The sequence below is a fragment of the Aythya fuligula genome, chromosome 16 (assembly GCF_009819795.1).
Source record: "Aythya fuligula isolate bAytFul2 chromosome 16, bAytFul2.pri, whole genome shotgun sequence".
Classification (NCBI taxonomy): Eukaryota; Metazoa; Chordata; class Aves; order Anseriformes; family Anatidae; genus Aythya; species Aythya fuligula.
The window spans coordinates 14,998,089-15,016,507 of record NC_045574.1 but is presented as its reverse complement, the minus strand read 5'-3'; the positions used below and the strand labels follow the sequence as shown (position 1 = coordinate 15,016,507).

The following is an 18,419-nucleotide window of genomic DNA, read 5'->3' as shown; positions in this document are numbered from 1 at the left end:
ACGACCCCACTGTGACCACCCCAGCTTGGCCCCAGCCCTGCCTGCGGCCAGACCCACGCTGCCCCGCGCCCACCACCCTCTCTGCACTCTGTGTTGTGTCTTCACAGGGACTTCTCCATTTCCCTGCGTGGAGGTTGCAGCTGCCGTGCTCTTCTTCCTCCTCCTTATCTTCATCCTCATCTTCTGCGTGTACCACATGAAGTGTTGAGTTGTGGGGCAGAGCCAGGGAGCAGCCGGGGCATGATGCTCAACCATCGCCATCCCGTGCTGTGCAGGGAGCCCAGGGACCTCCTTGCCCCCAGCAGCAAAAGCTGGGATGCAGAGACCCCGAGGCCGCGCCAGCAGGTAGGAGCGAGCTGTGGGTACGGGGCAGGGCTCCCAGCACTGATGCCCTGACGTGGGGGAGCTGCTGGGCACCTGTGCCTTTGGCCGGGAGCCCCGGGGATGCCGCGGCCCCAGGGCCAGGGCAGGCGCTGGGCGAGCAGCAGCTGCTGCAGGGGGGCTGTGAGTTGTGGGGAGGGATGTCCATGGGGCTGTGGCATGGCCGACCCATTATGAAGAAGCCGTGAGGGTGCTTTTTTGAAGGATTTGTATTTTTGGTGATAACCATGTACGGAGCAGCGCAAGGAGGGGATGGGGACAGTGGGGGGGTCCGGGACCCCTGGCCTAGGGAGCTGCCAAGGGACGGTCCCTCGCCGGATGCTGAGGAGGCAGAAGAACGAGCCAGCAGGGGAGGTGGTGCAGGACCCCCGAAAGAATCAGCGGGTCTGCTCGTGCAGCACCACGATCCTGAGCGTAGCACGCTCGGCTTGGAGGTGACGGAGCTCTGACAACGCTCTCCTGCGTCTCTCCCGTCTCGGTGGCCTCGCTGTGCAGCCCTGGCCTCTCTTCAGGCCTGCCAGCGCTTGAAGAGGAAGAAGAGCACGAGGCCGAGGGTCGCCTTCTCAAGCAGCATGCAGAGCCACAGGCCGGGGCTGGACAGGAGATGGAAACCTGCAGGAGCAGGGCAGTGAGCGCGGGGCATGGGGAACGCAGCCCCCAGCCCCACAGCCCCAGGGTGCCGGTACCTTCCGAGCTGGGTCGGCACCACAGGACCCTGCAGCCTTGCAGCTGGGGTCGGTGCAGAGACGCTCTAAGCAGCAGGGACAGGATTTGGGTTCCCAGCAGCACCCCCCAAGGACACAAAGACCTTGGACTGAATTCTCGTGGGACTTCGAGCTCTCCCAGGGGGGTGACATCCCACAGCCTTGCCCTCAGGGGCCACACGCACCGTTTGTGTAGGGGGAGTTGGATTCCTTCTGGCCTGAGGCGGCGACCCACAGCGTGGCATTCCTGCTGAGGGGGTCCTGGCCCTCGTGCACCACCCGGCAGGTGAACACGGAGCCGTTCTTCTCCGGCATAGCTTGCACCGCCACCGTGCTCCTCAGCTCGAACAAGCCCTCAGGGGTCTCTGTCGGCTGAGGAGTGCTCCCCGTGTTCATCTCCTTCCCATTCTCCAGCCAGGTGATGGTCACGCTTCCCGGGTAGAAGCCCTGCACCTCGCAGGTGAAGCTCACCGTCTCGTTCAGCCCCACGGGACCTGGAGGCTCAGCCATGACCACTTTGGGGGGAACTGGGAAGAGAAGAAGCGGCTGGAACTGGTTTCCTCCAGCCCCATGCCTGCGGGGGCCCTGTCCCAGCCGCGGGGCCGTGAGCACCGGTCCCCACCGAGCCCTCACCTCTCAGGACCTGGCTCAGATGGTAACTCCTCGTCAGCGGGGCCGTCAGCGTGGTGTGCAGCACCTGGCAGGTGAGCTCTGAGCGGATGTCGTCCTTCTGCAGCGTCACCGTCACGGTGCTGGACAGCCTGTAGGTGAAGTTCAAGGGCCCAGGGGTAATGAGGTTTGGCTGAGGCTGAATCAGGGTCCTGTCCTTGTACCACTTCACGCGGATGTCACTGGGGAAGAACCCCCAGGAGTTGCAGGTGAAGGATGCCATATTCCCTGGCTCCACTCGGTCACTGGGCCCGGACACAGTGGGGTTGGAGGGTCTGGCTGTGGGAGAAGCGTGGGTCCATCAGCCAGGCTTTGACCCTGTGGCCCCGGGACCCTCTCCCTGGGCCGGCTCCTGAGCCCCTGCCCCAGAGCAGAGCCCAGGGGACGGGACAGGGGCTGAGCCGGCAGGGCTGGCTCCTGCTGGGAGCTGTACTGGGAGCCCCACTCACCCTGCACCACAACCACCGTGCCCTCGCCACGCCGATACAACTCTTCACCGCTGACTGTTTTGCGAAACTTCACACAATAATAGGTGCCGGCGTCCTCGGGGCGGACGTCCCTGATGAGGATGGTGAAGTCTGTGTTGGACTCATTCACTGCCATTGTCCCCCAGGATGAGGAGGGGTCTTTTTGGTCGTAAATGGTCTTGTTGTCACTGCCCCAGCCCTTCAGCCACTTCACGGGGCCGATGGGACCCCCTTCAGTCACGGTGCAGCTCAGGGTCAGCGTCTCCCCCACTCTCACCGACACCTCCTTCTGGGGCTGTTGCAGCTGAAAGCCTGCCTGGGCATCGGCACCTGGGGACAGCGAGAGGAGGGTTTGGGGCTGCTGAGGGGCCCTGGAGCCAGGGCACAGCATGGGGCCTCCCCAGACCCCCAGCACAAAGCTGGGGGCAGTGACATCCCTGTCCCTTGCCCCCCAGGGCAGACGGCTTTGTGAGCCTGCGCCTGCCACCGGGCTGCAGTGTGGGATGGAGAAAACAGGGGCCTGGAGATGCTTGAATAAAGCAAAAATAAAGCAAACCTTTGAGCTGGGGATAAAAGCAAGCTGGAAGAGGGCAGGGAAGAGCCCCAGATCCCTGTGAGCAGAGGGAAGGGTTGCTCTGCCAGCAGCAGGGGGGAGCAGGCCCTGGCAAAGGCGCCGGGGCTGTGCAGGGCTGGGCACTCACCCGGGGCACTGCCGAGCAGCAGCAGGCAGGCAAGAGGCAGCGCCTGTGTCACCGGAGCCATGGCGAGTGGCTTCGTCCCCCTCCAAGGTGCGGCTCGGTGTGCCTCAACTTGGTGGGGCCCTGGGAACCCTTCCTACTAAAGGGGAAGGAAGCGGTTTGGGTTTAGCCTCTGGCCGTACTCCTCTGCATTGCCCTGCGCAAGCCCAGAGGCTTCCCACTCCCTCGGTGTTTGTGCCATCGTGAGGTTGAGATTGGGTCCAACACAGATTTCACCATCGTTGTCAGAGATGTCAGCAGTGAGGACGCCGGCACCTGTTGCTGTGTGAAGTATTGGAAAAGGAACGCTGGCGATGAGTTGTATCGGAGTGGTGATGGCACGGAGGTGGTGGTGGTGGTGCAGGGTGAGTGGGGCTCCCAGGACAGCCCAGCACGACCCCACTGTGACCACCCCAGCTTGGCCCCAGCCCTGCCTGCGGCCAGACCCACGCTGCCCCGCGCCCACCACCCTCTCTGCACTCTGTGTTGTGTCTTCACAGGGACTTCTCCATTTCCCTGCATGGAGGTTGCAGCTGCCGTGCTCTTCTTCCTCCTCCTTATCTTCATCCTCATCTTCTGCGTGTACCACATGAAGTGTTGAGTTGTGGGGCAGAGCCAGGGAGCAGCCGGGGCATGATGCTCAACCATCGCCATCCCGTGCTGTGCAGGGAGCCCAGGGACCTCCTTGCCCCCAGCAGCAAAAGCTGGGATGCAGAGACCCCGAGGCCGCCCCAGCAGGTAGGAGCGAGCTGTGGGTACGGGGCAGGGCTCCCAGCACTGATGCCCTGACGTGGGGGAGCTGCTGGGCACCTGTGCCTTTGGCCGGGAGCCCCGGGGATGCCGCGGCCCCAGGGCCAGGGCAGGCGCTGGGCGAGCAGAGGCTGCTGCAGGGGGGCTGTGAGTTGTGGGGAGGGGAGTCCATGGGGCTGTGGCATGGCCGACCCATTATGAAGAAGCCGTGAGGGTGCTTTTTTGAAGGATTTGTATTTTTGGTGATAACCATGTACGGAGCAGCGCAAGGAGGGGATGGGGACAGTGGGGGGGTCCGGGACCCCTGGCCTAGGGAGCTGCCAAGGGACGGTCCCTCGCCGGATGCTGAGGAGGCAGAAGAACGAGCCAGCAGGGGAGGTGGTGCAGGACCCCCGAAAGAATCAGCGGGTCTGCTTGTGCAGCACCACGATCCTGAGCGTAGCACGCTCGGCTTGGAGGTGACGGAGCTCTGACAACGCTCTCCTGCGTCTCTCCCGTCTCGGCGGCCTCGCTGTGCAGCCCTGGCCTCTCTTCAGGCCTGCCAGTGCTTGAAGAGGAAGAAGAGGACGAGGCCGAGGGTCGCCTTCTCAAGCAGCATGCAGAGCCACAGGCCGGGGCTGGACAGGAGATGGAAACCTGCAGGAGCAGGGCAGTGAGCGCGGGGCGTGGGGAGCGCAGCCCCCAGCCCCACAGCCCCCGGGTGCCGGTACCTTCCGAGCTGGGTCGGCACCACAGGACCCTGCAGCCTTGCAGCTGGGGTCGGTGCAGAGACGCTCTAAGCAGCAGGGACAGGATTTGGGTTCCCAGCAGCACCCCCCAAAGGACACAAAGACCTTGGACCAAATTCTGGTGGGACTTCGAGCTCTCCCAGGGGGGTGACATCCCACAGCCTTGCCCTCAGGGGCCACACGCACCGTTTGTGTAGGGGGAGTTGGATTCCTTCTGGCCTGAGGCGGTGACCCACAGCGTGGCATTCCTGCTGAGGGGGTCCTGGCCCTCGTGCACCACCCGGCAGGTGAACACGGAGCCGTTCTTCTCCGGCATAGCTTGCACCGCCACCGTGCTCCTCAGCTCGAACAAGCCCTCGGGGGTCTCCATTGGCCTGGGGGTGCTCCCCGTGTTCATCTCCTTCCCATTCTCCAGCCAGGTGACGGTCACGCTTCCCGGGTAGAAGCCCTGCACCTCGCAGGTGAAGCTCACTGTCTCGTTCAGCCCCACGGGACCTGGAGGCTCAGCCATGACCACTTTGGGGGGAACTGGGAAGAGAAGCAGCGGCTGGAGCTGGAGTCCCCCGGCCCCATTCCGATGGGGGCCCTGTCCCAGCCGCGGGGCCGTGAGCACCGGTCCCCACCGAGCCCTCACCTCTCAGGACCTGGCTCAGATGGTAACTCCTCGTCAGCGGGGCCGTCAGCGTGGTGTGCAGCACCTGGCAGGTGAGCTCTGAGCGGATGTCGTCCTTCTGCAGCGTCACCGTCACGGTGCTGGACAGCCTGTAGGTGAAGTTCAAGGGCCCAGGGGTAATGAGGTTTGGCTGAGGTTGAATCAGGGTCCTGTCCTTGTACCACTTCACGCGGATGTCACTGGGGAAGAACCCCCAGGAGTTGCAGGTGAAGGATGCCATATTCCCTGGCTCCACTCGGTCACTGGGCCCGGACACAGTGGGGTTGGAGGGTCTGGCTGTGGGAGAAGCGTGGGTCCATCAGCCAGGCTCTGACCCTGTGGCCCCGGGACCCTCTCCCTGGGCCGGCTCCTGAGCCCCTGCCCCAGAGCAGAGCCCAGGGGATGGGATGGGGGCTGAGCCGGCAGGGCTGGCTCCTGCTGGGAGCTGTACTGGGAGCCCCACTCACCCTGCACCACCACCACCGTGCCCTCGCCACGCCGATACAACTCGTCATCACCGGTGGGTGTTTTGCGAAACTTCACACAGTAATAGGTGCCGGCGTCCTCAGGGCGGACGTCCCTGATGAGGATGGTGAAGTCTGTGTTGGAATCATTCACTGCCCTCTTTCCCCGGGTTGAGGGGTCTTTTTGGTCATAAACGGTCTCATTGCCACTGCCCCAGCCCTTCAGCCACTTCATGGGGCCGATGGGACCCCCTTCAGTCACGGTGCAGCTCAGGGTCAGCGTCTCCCCCACTCTCACTGACACCTCCTTCTGGGGCTGGTGCAGCTGAAAGCCTGCCTGGGCATCGGCACCTGGGGACATCGAGAGGAAGGTTTGGGGCTGCTGAGGGGCCCTGGAGCCAGGGCACAGCATGGGGCCTCCCCAGACCCCCAGCACAAAGCTGGGGGCAGTGACATCCCTGTCCCTTGCCCCCCAGGGCAGACGGCTTTGTGAGCCTGCGCCTGCCACCGGGCTGCAGTGCGGGATGGAGAAAACAGGGGCCTGGAGATGCTTGAATAAAGCAAAAATAAAGCAAACCTTTGAGCTGGGGATAAAAGCAAGCTGGAAGAGGGCAGGGAAGAGCCCCAGATCCCTGTGGGCAGAGGGAAGGGTTGCTCTGCCAGCAGCAGGGGGGAGCAGGCCCTGGCAAAGGCGCCGGGGCTGTGCAGGGCTGGGCACTCACCCGGGGCACTGCCGAGCAGCAGCAGGCAGGCAAGAGGCAGCGCCTGTGTCACCGGAGCCATGGCAAGTGGCTTCGTCCCCCTCCAAGCTGTGTCTCGGTGTGCCTCAACTTGGTGGGGCCCTGGGAACCTCCCGCTAAAGGGGAAGGAAGCGGGTTGGGTTTTGCCTCTGGCCGTACTCCTCTGCGGTGCCCTGCGCAAGCCCAGAGGCTTCCCACTCCCTCGGTGTTTGTGCCATCGTGAGACTGAGATTGGGTCCAACACAGATTTCACCATCCTCGTCAGAGATGTCTGCCCCGAGGAGGCTGGCACCTATTATAGTGTGAAGTTTTGCAAAACAGCCACCAGTGAAGAGTTTTATCGGCGTGGTGAGGGCACGGTGGTGTCAGTGCAGGTGAGTGGGGCTCCCAGTACAGCCCAGCACGACCCCACTGTGACCACCCCAGCTTGGCCCCAGCCCTGCCTGTGGCCAGACCCACGCTGCCCCGCGCCCACCACCCTCTCCGTGCTCCGCCTTGTGTCTTCACAGGGACTTCTCCATTTCCCTGCGTGGAGGTTGCAGCTGCCGTGCTCTTCTTCCTCGTCTCTTTCTCCATCCTCATCTTCTGCGTGTACCACATGAAGTGTCGGGCTGTGGGGCAGAGCCAGGGAGCAGCCGGGGCATGATGCTCACCCATCCCCATCCCGTGCTGTGCAGGGACCCTAGGGACCTCCTTGCCCCCAGCAGCAAAAGCTGGGATGCAGAGACCCCGAGGCCGCCCCAGCAGGTAGGAGCGAGCTGTGGGTACGGGGCAGGGCTCCCAGCACTGATGCCCTGACGTGGGCGAGCTGCTGGGCACCTGCGCCTTTGTCCGGGAGACCCGGGGATGCTGCGGCCCCAGGGCCAGGGCAGGCACTGGGCGAGCAGCAGCTGCTGGAGGGGGGCTGAGCATCATGGGGAGGGGAGTCCGTGGGGATGTGCTATGGTTGACACATTATGAAGGTACCGTGAGCATGTTTTTTTCCAAGGATTTGTATTTCTGTTGATAACCACGTGCAGAGCAGCACAGCGAGGGGATGGGGACAGTGGGGGGGACTGGGACCCATGGCCTAGGGAGCTGCCAAGGGACGGGGCCTCGCCGGGTGATGAGCAGGCAGTAGGGAGAGGCAGCAGGGGCGGTGGTGCAGAGCCCCCGAAAAAAGCAGCAGATCTGTTCATGCAGCACCACCGGCCTGATCTTGACACACTCAGCTCGGAGGTGATGGAGCTCTGACAACGCTCTCCTGCGTCTCTCCCATCAAGGTGGCCTCGCTGTGCAGCCCTGGCCTCTCTTCAGGCCTGCCAGCGCTTGAAGAGGAAGAAGAGGACGAGGCCGAGGATCGCCTTCTCAAGCAGCATGCAGAGCCACAGGCCGGGGCTGGACAGGAGATGGAAACCTGCAGGAGCAGGGCAGTGAGCGCGGGGCGTGGGGAGCGCAGCCCCCAGCCCCACAGCCCCCGGGTGCCGGTACCTTCCGAGCTGGGTCGGCACCACAGGACCCTGCAGCCTTGCAGCTGGGGTCGGTGCAGAGACGCTCTAAGCAGCAGGGACAGGATTTGGGTTCCCAGCAGCACCCCCCCAAGGACATAAAGACCTTGGACTGAATTCTGGTGGGACTACAAGCTCTCCCAGGGGGTGACATCCCACAACATTCCCCTCAGGGGCCCCATCGCATGGGCTCTCACCCACCGTTTGTGTAGGGGGAGTTGGATTCCTTCTGGCCTGAGGCGGCGACCCACAGCGTGGCATTCCTGCTGAGGGGGTCCTGGCCCTCGTGCACCACCCGGCAGGTGAACACGGAGCCGTTCTTCTCCGGCATGGCTTGCACCGCCACCGTGCTCCTCAGATCGAACAAGCCCTCGGGGGTCTCTGTCGGCTGAGGAGTGCTCCCCCTGTTCATCTCCTTCCCATTCTCCAGCCTGGTGACGGTCACGTTTCCCGGGTAGAAGCCCTGCACGTAGCAGGTGAAGCTCACCATCTCGTTCAGCCCCACGGGGCCTAGAGGCTGAACCACAACCTTGCTGGGGGGAACTGGGAAGAGAAGCAGCGGCTGGAGACGGCGTCCCCCGGCCCTGTGTCCACGGGGGCCCTGTCCCAGCCGCGGGGCCGTGAGCACCGGTCCCCACTGATCCCTCACCTCGCAGGATCTGGCTCAGATGGTAACTCCTCGTCAGCGGGGCCGTCAGCGTGGTGTGCAGCACCTGGCAGGTGAGCTCTGAGCGGATGTCGTCCTTCTGCAGCGTCACCGTCATGGTGCTGGACAGCCTGTAGGTGAATTTCGATGGCTCAGGGGTGACATTGGGCAGCTGAGACTGAATCAGGGTCGTGTCCTTGAACCACTTCACACGGATGTCACGGGGGAAGAACCCCCCAGACTTGCAGGTGAAGGATGCCGTCTTCCCCGGCTGCACGCGGTCACTGGGCCCGGACACAGTGGGGTTGGAGGGTCTGGCTGTGGGAGAAGCGCGGGTCCATCAGCCGGGCCTTTCCCCCCTGGCCCCGGGACCCTCTCCCTGGGCCGGCTCCTGAGCCCCTGCCCCAGAGCAGAGCCCAGGGGACGGGACGTGGGCTGAGCCGGCAGGGCTGGCTCCTGCTGGGAGCTGTACTGGGAGCCCCACTCACCCTGCACCACCACCACCGTGCCCTCGCCACGCCGATACAACACGTCATCACCGGTGGGTGTTTTGCGAAACTTCACACAGTAATAGGTGCCAGCATCCTCGGGGCGAACGTCCCTGATGAGGATGGTGAAGTCTGTGTTGGACTCATCCACTGCCCTCGTCCCCCGGGATGATGAGGGGTCTTTTAGGTCATAAATGGTCTCGTTGCCACTGCCCCAGCCCTTCAGCCACTTCACAGGGCCGATGGGACCCCATCCAGTCACGGTGCAGCTCAGGGTCAGCGTCTCCCCCACTCTCACTGACACCTCCTTCTGGGGCTGCTGCAGCTCGAAGCCCTGACCCGCCTGGGCATCGGCACCTGGGGACAGCAAGAGGAGGGTTTGGGGCTGCTGAGGGGCCCTGGAGCCAGGGCTCAGCATGGGGCCTCCACAGACCTCCAGCACAAAGCTGGGGGCAGTGACATCCCTGTCCCTTGTCCCCCAGGGCAGGCGGCTCTGTGAGCCTGTGCCTGCCACCAGGCTGCAGTGCGGGATGGAGAAAACAGGGGCCTGGAGATGCTCGAATAAAGCAAAAATAAAGCAAACCTTTGAGCTGGGGATAAAAGCAAGCTGGAAGAGGGCAGGGAAGAGCCCCAGATCCCTGTGGGCAGAGGGAAGGGTTGCTCTGCCAGCAGCAGGGGGGAGCAGGCCCTGGCAAAGGCGCCGGGGCTGTGCAGGGCTGGGCACTCACCCGGGGCACTGCCGAGCAGCAGCAGCAGCAGGCAGGCAAGAGGCAGCGCCTGTGTCACCGGAGCCATGGCGAGTGGCTTCGTCCCCCTCCAAGCTGTGTCTCGGTGTGCCTCAACTTGGTGGGGCCCTGGGAACCCTTCCTGCTAAAGGGGAAGGAAGCGGTTTGGGTTTTGCCTCTGGCCGTACTCCTCTGCGGTGCCCTGCGCAAGCCCAGAGGCTTCCCACTCCCTCGGTGTTTGTGCCATCGTGAGGTTGAGATTGGGTCCAACACAGATTTCACCATCGTTGTCAGAGATGTCTGCCCCGAGGAGGCTGGCACCTATTATAGTGTGAAGTTTCACAAAACATCCATCAGTGAAGAGTTTTATCGGCGTGGTGAGGGCACGGTGGTGTCAGTGCAGGTGAGTGGGGCTCCCAGTACAGCCCAGCATGACCCCACTGTGACCACCCCAGCTTGGCCCCAGCCCTGCCTGCGGCCAGACCCACGCTGCCCCGCGCCCACCACCCTCTCTGCACTCTGCCTTGTGTCTTCACAGGGACTTCTCCATTTCCCTGCGTGGAGGTTGCAGCTGCCGTGCTCTTCTTCCTCCTCCTTATCTTCATCCTCATCTTCTGCGTGTACCACATGAAGTGTTGAGTTGTGGGGCAGAGCCAGGGTGCAGCCGGGGCATGATGCTCACCCATCGCCATCCCGTGCTGTGCAGGGAGCCCAGGGACCTCCTTGCCCCCAGCAGCAATGTCCAGGATGCAGAGACCCCGAGGCCGCCCCAGCAGGTAGGAGCGAGCTGTGGGTACAGGGCAGGGCCCCCAGCACTGATGCCCTGACGTGGGCGAGCTGCTGGGCACCTGCGCCTTTGGCCAGGACCCTTGGGGATGCCACGGCCCCAGGGCCAGGGCAGGCGCTGGGCGAGCAGAGGCTGCTGCAGGGGGGCTGAGCATCGTGGGGAGGGGAGTCCGTGGGGATGTGCTATGGTCGACACATTATGAAGGTACCGTGAGCATGTTTTTTCCAAGGATTTGTATTTCTGTTGATAACCACGTGCAGAGCAGCACAGCGAGGGGATGGGGACAGTGGGGGGGTCCGGGACCCCTGGCCTAGGGAGCTGCCAAGGGATGGGGCCTCGCCGGGTGATGAGCAGGCAGTAGGGAGAGGCAGCAGGGGCGGTGGTGCATGGTCCCCAAAAAAAGCAGCGAATCTGTTCATGCAGCACCACCGGCCTGATCTTGACACACTCAGCTCGGCTTGGAGGTGACGGAGCTCTGACAACGCTCTCCTGCGTCTCTCCCGTCTCGGCGGCCTCGCTGTGCAGCCCTGGCCTCTCTTCAGGCCTGCCAGCGCTTGAAGAGGAAGAAGAGGACGAGGACGAGGATCGCCTTCTCAAGCAGCATGCAGAGCCACAGGCCGGGGCTGGACAGGAGATGGAAACCTGCAGGAGCAGAGGAGTGAGCGCGGGGTGTGGGGAACGCAGCCCCCAGCCCCACAGCCCCCGGGTGCCAGTACCTTCTGAGCTGCGTCCCTGTTGGCCCGAGGCATCCACCCACAGCATGGCACTGCTGCTGACGGGGTCCTGGCCCTCGTGCACCACCCGGCAGGTGAACAAAGATATGTTCTTCTCCTGAATGGCTTGCACCGCCACCGTGCTCCTCAGCTCGAACAAGCCCTCAGGGGTCTTTGTCGGCCGGGGGCTGCTCCCCCTGTTCATCTCCTTCCCATTCTCCAGCCAGGTGACGGTCACGTTTCCCGGGTAGAAGCCCTGCACGTAGCAGGTGAAGCTCACTGTCTCGTTCAGCCCCACGGGGCCTAGAGGCTGAACCACAACTGTGCTGGGGGGAACTGGGAAGAGAAGTAGTGTCTGGAGACGGCGTCCCCCGGCCCCATGTCCGCGGGGGCCCTGTCCCAGCCGCAGGGCCGTGAGCACCAGTCCCCACTGATCCCTCACCTCGCAGGACCTGGCTCAGACGGTAACTCCTCGTCAGCGGGGCCGTCAGCGTGGTGTGCAGCACCTGGCAGGTGAGCTCTGAGCGGATGTCGTCCTTCTGCAGCGTCACCGTCACGGTACTGGACAGGCTGTAGGTGAAGTTCGATGGCTCAGGGGTGACATTGGGCAGCTGAGACTGAATCGGGGTCTTGTCCTTGAACCACTTCACATTGATGTCACTGGGGAAGAACCCCCAGGAGTTGCAGGTGAAGGATACCGTATACCCCGGCTGCACGCGGTAACTGGGCCCGGATACAGTGGGGTTGGAGGGTCTGGCTGTGGGAGAAGCGCGGGTCCATCAGCCAGGCTCTGACCCTGCAGCCCCGGGACCCTCTCCCTGGGCCGGCTCCTGAGCCCCTGCCCCAGAGCAGAGCCCAGGGGACGGGACGGGGGCTGAGCCGGCAGGGCTGGCTCCTGCTGGGAGCTGTACTGGGAGCCCCACTCACCCTGCACCACCACCACCGTGCCCTCGCCACGCCGATACAACTCATCACCGGTGGGTGTTTTGCGAAACTTCACACAGTAATAGGTGCCGGCGTCCTCGGGGCAGACGTCCCTGATGAGGATGGTGAAGTCTGTGTTGGACCCAGCCACTGCCTTCGTCACACGGGATGAGGGGTCTTTTTGGTCATAAACGGTCTCATTGCCACTGCCCCAGACCTTCAGCCACTTAACGGCGCCGGGGGGACCCCCTGCAGCCACGGTGCAGCTCAGGGTCAGCGTCTCCCCCGCCATCACTGACACCTCCTTCTGGGGCTGCTGCAGCTCGAAGCCCTGACCCGCCTGGGCATCCGCACCTGGGGACAGCGAGAGGAAGGTTTGGGGCTGCTGAGGGGCCCTGGAGCCAGGGCTCAGCATGGGGCCTCCCCCGACCCCCAGCACAAAGCTGGGGGCAGTGACATCCCTGTCCCTTGTCCCCCAGGGCAGACGGCTCTGTGAGCCTGGGCCTGTCCCCAGGCTGCAGTGCGGGAAGGAGAAAGCAGGGGGCCTGGAGATGCTCGAGTAAAGCAAAAATAAAGCAAACCTTTGAGCTGGGGATAAAAGCAAGCTGGAAGAGGGCAGGGAAGAGCCCCAGATCCCTGTGGGCAGAGGGAAGGGTTGCTCTGCCAGCAGCAGGGGGGAGCAGGCCCTGGCAAAGGCGCCGGGGCTGTGCAGGGCTGGGCACTCACCCGGGGCACTGCCGAGCAGCAGCAGGCAGGCAAGAGGCAGCGCCTGTGTCACCGGAGCCATGGCGAGTGGCTTCGTCCCCCTCCAAGGTGCGGCTCGGTGTGCCTCAACTTGGTGGGGCCCTGGGAACCTCCCGCTAAAGGGGAAGGAAGCGGTTTGGGTTTTGCCTCTGGCCGTACTCCTCTGCGGTGCCCTGCGCAAGCCCAGAGGCTTCCCTCTCCCTCGGTGTTTGTGCCATCGTGAGGTTGTTCCTCACCAGCCATGGCAGCCCACAGATGGGCGGCACTGCCACGACCACCGGCACGGGGCAGCAGGAGCGAGGGGCCCAAATCCACACACACCCCGGGCTTTGTTGGAGCCTCCCTGCAGCCGGGGCTGTCCTGCTGAAACCAGGGGCACCCCGTGCCCACCGCAGCCCCTCCAGGCCCTGTCTCTGAGCAGGCATCGGGGTGAGCGCAGGGTGGCTACCAGCCAGGACGCGTTTCAGGGGTTAAGTCCCGCTGTGCTCCTGCCCAGCTCGGCCTCCCGCTGCCTGCCCCGTCCGTCCGGCAGAGGGGCAGGCACCAGAAGCGTTAACAGCACGCGCCCGTGTCCATTTCCTGTGCAGCTTCTCGTTTTCCTTCTGCAGTTGGAGCGCAGATTTTCGGCAGCACCGATGGCTGCGCTCCGCGCCGCGCTGCTGCTGGCTCGGCTCCTGCTGGGGCAGCTCAGCCTCGTCCCGGTGTGGCTCTCGGGTGAGTACGGGGCAGCGGCACGGCAGGGGCCACGCATGGGTGTCCTGCTTCCCAGCCCCGCTGCCTGCTTGCTGCCTCTCGGGGGGCCGGGGTGGGTGACCCGGCCACCACCGCAAACCGCTGCCACGTGCACGGCTGCAGAAACCTTCCCCGTGCGGGGGTTTTCCTCCTCCGACCACCTCCGGGCTGGTGCGGGGCTGTCTGGGGCACGGTGGTCTCCTGAAGTGCCCGCTGCCTGCTCGGGAGCCCCTTGGCCATTTCCCCCAATGCCGGGACGTGGCGCTGGGCCCCGGGGATGTGCCCGATGGTGAGGGGTGTGCGAGGTGCCGGGTGCTGCGCTTTGCTGCCCTGGGGGGAGCTCGTGCGGAAAAGCAGCCGGGGGCTTTGGGCAGGAGGGACCACGGGGCGGGATTCGGGCTCCTGTTGCACAAGTTTCGCAGCACTGGAGAGTTTTTCCTGCCTGGAATTCCCCCGTCTCCCTCTGGCGCCTCGCATCAGTGGCACAGTGGGAAGGGATCTCTCCCCGTGCCCGTTTTGAAGCTGGCTTCCACCGCTCCCGTTTAGCGCTGCTTTCTCCCCCACACCCTGCACTATTTCTGGGCTAAAGCGCTGAGCAAGCTGCGGGTGCTGTGCCTGTGCCGGGCAGGGGGGACAGAGCAAGCTCTCGCCTCCTTCGGGAGCTCAGCCCCTGCTGTGCTGTCGCTGTCCCCAGGTGCAGATGCCCAGGCGGGTCAGGGCTTTCAGCTGCACCAGCCCCAGAAGATATCAGTGATGGCAGGGGAGACGCTGACCCTGAACTGCACCGTGACTGCAGGGGGTCCCATTGGCCCCGTGAAGTGGCTGAAGGGCTGGGGCAGTGGCAATGAGACCATTTATGACCAAAAAGGCTCCTCATCCCGTGTGACGAGGGCAGTGAATGGGTCCAACACAGACTTCACCATCCTCATCAGCGACGTTCGCCCCGAGGACGATGGTACCTATTACTGTGTGAAGTATCGCAAAACACCCACCGGTGATGATGAGTTGTATCGGCGTGGTGAGGGCACGGTGGTGGTGGTGCGGGGTGAGTGGGGCTCCCAGTACAACCCAGCATGACCCCACTGTGACCACCCCAGCTTGGCCCCAGCCCTGCCTGCGGCCAGACCCACGCTGCCCCGCGCCCACCACCCTCTCCGCGCTCCGCCTTGTGTCTTCACAGGGACTTCTCCATTTCCCAGCGTGGAGGTTGCAACTGCCGTGCTCTTCTTCCTCCTCCTTATCTTCATCCTCATCTTCTGCGTGTACCACAAGAAGTGTCGGGGTGAGGGGCAGAGCCAGGGTGCAGCCGGGGCACCCGCAGGCGGCTGCTCACCCATCGCCATCCCGTGCTGTGCAGGGAGCCCGGGGACCCCCAGGTTGGTACCCCCACCTCCTTACTCTGCACGCTGAAGGCAAGCAAACAGCCTCACACCTCTGGCTCCTGCTTTCTGCTCCCCCCAGAGCACTGATTTGACCCAGAAAAGATCCTTCATTCATTCACTGGTGCCTCGCTGCGCTGCACTGCATCCCTCATGTCCGTGGCCGGCTGGTGTTTTGTGCCCCAGTCCCTGCAGGGCCTGAGGCCAGCCCGGGCACTGGGAGCATGCTGGCCCTCTGCTACACATCCAGTTTTGGCACAGTGCAGCTGTGTGCTGGGGAGCTGAGCTGAAATTCGGGCGAGAAATCGTACCCTTCTGTACTGTCCACGCGTGCTGTGTGCCGTGGGTGCGGTGGGGAGGGCGGCTGCCTGGCCCTGGCTCTAACATCCTCCTTTCCCCCAGCAGCGATGTCCGGGATGCAGAGACCCCGAGGCCGCCCCAGCAGGTAGGAGCGAGCTGTGGGTACAGGGCAGGGCCCCCAGCCCCGATGCCCCGACGTGGGGGAGCTGCTGGGCACCTGCGCCTTTGGCCAGGAGCCCCGGGGATGCCGTGGCCCCGGGGCCAGGGCAGGCGCTGGGCGAGCAGCAGCTGCTGCAGGGGGGCTGCTCCTTGTGGTGAGGGGCATCCGTGGGGCTGTGGCATGGCCGACCCAATATTAAGGTGCTGTAAGGGAGCTTTTTCCAAGGTTTTGTACTGAAGGTATTAACCATTTGCACAGCAGAGCAGCGAGCAGAAGGACATCCACTACGCCGACCTGCAGCCCCTGCACGAGGCACCGCAGCGCAGCCAGAGCCCCGGCACCGACCGCTCCGAGTACGCCAGCATCAGGGCAGCTGCCAAGTGACGCACGGCCCCGCCACGGCCCCGCCGGGGGCTGAGGAGCCAGCGCCGGGGGAGGAAGCCAAGACGTCCCTGAAGGGCACCCGAAAGAAGAAGTTTATCTGTCTGCACAGCACAGCCGGCCCGAGCTCGGTATCCGAGCCTCAAAGCTCTCCTAATTCATTCCCATCTCGGTGGCTGTGCCATGCAGGGGGAGGCTCGGTGCCCGAGCTGCCCTGCCCGGGCTCGCAGCAGCCACCCCGAGGGCCAGCAGCCACCTCGAGTGCAGGATCGGGGCCCCGTGCTGAGCAGCTCTGCCTCGTGCGAGCGCCGTGTGGTGCCGATGGCTCCGCGAGGACTTTGTGCACACCAAACTCTGCCAGAACAGGCAACTGGAACTTGCCCAGCCCGGCAGATCCATGATTTGTGTAGTGTCTGAGCCCGTCCTCATTAAAGCCTGCTAGCAGCCGTGCTGCCCAGTCCTGCCGTGTGAGAGTGAGAGCGAGAGCGATGCGCCTGGCCTGCGGGGTCCGGGGAGATGTGAGGCTTCCACAGCCCTGTGCCCACTCACTGCTGTCAGCTTTGTGCCAAGCTGCCACCACCCCAAGCCCCCCTGGGGGCAGCTCCCAAGCCCAGCAGGGTTGGGACAAAACGGAGCAGGCTGGGGACAAAGAGCAGGACCCCAGCTCTGCTCCGACCTGTGCCCCAAGTGCCCGGCTGCTGGGCGAGGGGCAGGCTGGACACCCCAACCCCGCAACCCCAGCACTTGTGATGCTGATTCCTCAACCCACTCCTTCCCTATTCTTAGCCATTTTTAACCTCCTTCTTCTGACCACGCGCCAGGAGAAGGAGGACGGGGTGAAGCGAGGCAGGAAGCCGCGTGGCGAGCGCTCCATGGCGCAGCTGCAGCAGCCGGGTGTGCCTTGGCACGGATCCCCCCGGCGCAGGCACCTCAAACACTTGGGTTAGGGGCTCAACACACTCCTCCCGCAGAGAAACCATCGCTGCTGCCTCTCCGGTCCTGAGATTTGTTCGCAGTTGCCAGCTTCCAACTCCCTTTGTCTGTTGTTCTCTGTGAAATCAAAAAAAAAAAAAGGAGAACCGAAAGAGGACAGCGCGACGTGTCTGCGAGCCTGGGTGCGCGGGGGAGCCTTATCTGCTCAGAGCTCCTGTCAAGGGGCAAGTTGTGGTGGGGGGAGAGAAGCCACTTGTGAAATGAATTTGCATGGCTGAAGCAACATCCCGTGCACCAGGGGACATGCCTTGGGGGACAGTTTGAGGACATTTCCTTCAGGAGCACTGCTGGAGGCACTCAGCACCCAGCGCCAAGCGCTCGGAGCACGGTTTGGGGGGATTTTACCAGGCAGGGGGCTGCCACCAGCACAGCCCCCTCTGCCCAAGCCCCCGGGGGACTCGGGGCGGTGGCACCAGGTAAGTGGGGAGCCAGGACAAAACTCTGCGGTCCAGTGGAGCTCACGCAGAGGCAGCAGCTGCTGCAGCCAGGGCTGGGAGATCTGCCTCGTCCCCTGCTCGGGGAGAACCGCGCGGGGACGGTGCTGAGAGTCCCGAAAACGATCGCGAGCAGGAGTATGTAAAACGTGTGGGTGAGACTGAAACCGGGGAGAGACCTCGCAGACAAGGGGAAATGAAATCTGAGGGCACGCAGGGCTTTTGAAGCACCGGGCTGGGCCGGGAGGGGGGAAATCCAGTTTGACTCGAGCATATGTGAGGCGGCGAGGAGCACAGCGCCGCGGAGAGCCGTGCACCTAGGAAAGGCCCAGGTCTGCGGCTTACAGCCCAGGAGAGGGATTTGGTGGTTATTATAGGAAAATCCTTTAAGCCAGCAGCCTGGGGTGTGCCGGCAGTGAAAGCACAAACAAGCACCCGAGCGTGGCACCAAGGTAGGACCGTGCTGGGCAGCGCCTCGGGGGGCGGCAGCGGGGGTCCAGCGCTGCCGGCGGTGGCACGGGGGGGGGGGACACGAGGGACTTGTTGCTCATCCTTCCTCCGTTTGGTTCGTGGTGCTGCCGGGTGTCACGTCCTGCTGGGTCACACGCTGGGCGCTGGGGTGAGAAACGCAGGTGCTGGAGCCAGCCCGAGAGCTGCCGGGGGCTGACGCAGTTCGGCGGGTGCAGGCGGTGCCGGAGGGGGGGGCTGAGAGGAGGCAGAGCAGAAAAGCTGGTTGGGTGCAGGGTGGGGAGCAGCTCCCCCAGCCCCAGCTCGGGGTTGTGTTGTGTTGGGGTGAGGGTGCAGGGGGGGACAGGGGGCCTGGTCATGGCCCCACCACGTGTGTGCGCTTCAGTTGAGCACAGGAGCGCAGCGCGGGGCTGTCTGCATGGAGGTAAAGCCCAGCAGAGGGGCTGGGGAGAGGCTGAGCCGTGGGGAGGGGTCTGCAGAGCCCCCCGCTCGGAGGAGAAGCAGAAAGCAGCAGTCAGAGAAGGGCTGAGGGGTGCTCAGGGGCTGCCCCAGCATCTGCTCCGCGCCTGTGCCGAAACCAGCAGGGAGCACGGGCCTCCGGCAGCAAGCGTGCAAAGACAGCGAGCGGGCTGGGGGAGAGCTGATAGACGAGGATGGGCCAGCACCCAAAAACACAGGGCGCCCTGCCATCGGGTCCCAGAGGTGTTTTGGGGTCCCAGTGCTGTCCTGGGGACCCTGCGGTGCCACGGGGACCCTGCAGTGCCCT

General features: G+C 64.2%; 5 protein-coding genes across 5 annotated transcripts; 1 reads left to right on the top strand and 4 right to left on the bottom strand.

Annotated features, from left to right (window-relative positions):
- Positions 1-889: 889 nt before the first annotated feature.
- On the bottom strand, positions 890-2,983 carry LOC116495841 (tyrosine-protein phosphatase non-receptor type substrate 1-like). The gene is made up of 5 exons (XM_032198558.1): positions 2,923-2,983; positions 2,204-2,551; positions 1,719-2,033; positions 1,271-1,612; positions 890-993 (listed from the first exon to the last, which is right to left on the bottom strand). Exons 1-5 carry the CDS (start codon positions 2,981-2,983, stop codon positions 890-892), a joined length of 1,170 nt encoding a protein of 389 aa, XP_032054449.1.
- Positions 2,984-4,240: 1,257 nt separating this feature from the next.
- On the bottom strand, positions 4,241-5,913 carry LOC116495840 (tyrosine-protein phosphatase non-receptor type substrate 1-like). The gene is made up of 4 exons (XM_032198557.1): positions 5,556-5,913; positions 5,071-5,385; positions 4,656-4,964; positions 4,241-4,344 (listed from the first exon to the last, which is right to left on the bottom strand). Exons 1-4 carry the CDS (start codon positions 5,911-5,913, stop codon positions 4,241-4,243), a joined length of 1,086 nt encoding a protein of 361 aa, XP_032054448.1.
- Positions 5,914-7,972: 2,059 nt separating this feature from the next.
- Positions 7,973-9,708, bottom strand: LOC116495839 (tyrosine-protein phosphatase non-receptor type substrate 1-like). Its single transcript, XM_032198556.1, has 4 exons — positions 9,642-9,708; positions 8,914-9,270; positions 8,429-8,743; positions 7,973-8,322 (listed from the first exon to the last, which is right to left on the bottom strand). Exons 1-4 carry the CDS (start codon positions 9,706-9,708, stop codon positions 7,973-7,975), a joined length of 1,089 nt encoding a protein of 362 aa, XP_032054447.1.
- Positions 9,709-10,963: 1,255 nt separating this feature from the next.
- LOC116495837 (tyrosine-protein phosphatase non-receptor type substrate 1-like) lies at positions 10,964-12,849 on the bottom strand. Its single transcript, XM_032198554.1, has 5 exons — positions 12,789-12,849; positions 12,066-12,416; positions 11,581-11,895; positions 11,142-11,474; positions 10,964-11,067 (listed from the first exon to the last, which is right to left on the bottom strand). Exons 1-5 carry the CDS (start codon positions 12,847-12,849, stop codon positions 10,964-10,966), a joined length of 1,164 nt encoding a protein of 387 aa, XP_032054445.1.
- A 579-nt stretch (positions 12,850-13,428) lies between these two features.
- Positions 13,429-16,172, top strand: LOC116495916 (tyrosine-protein phosphatase non-receptor type substrate 1-like). Its single transcript, XM_032198659.1, has 5 exons — positions 13,429-13,520; positions 14,239-14,583; positions 14,719-14,914; positions 15,323-15,362; positions 15,636-16,172. Exons 1-5 carry the CDS (start codon positions 13,442-13,444, stop codon positions 15,759-15,761), a joined length of 786 nt encoding a protein of 261 aa, XP_032054550.1. The 5' UTR covers positions 13,429-13,441; the 3' UTR covers positions 15,762-16,172.
- The last annotated feature ends 2,247 nt before the right edge of the window (positions 16,173-18,419 follow it).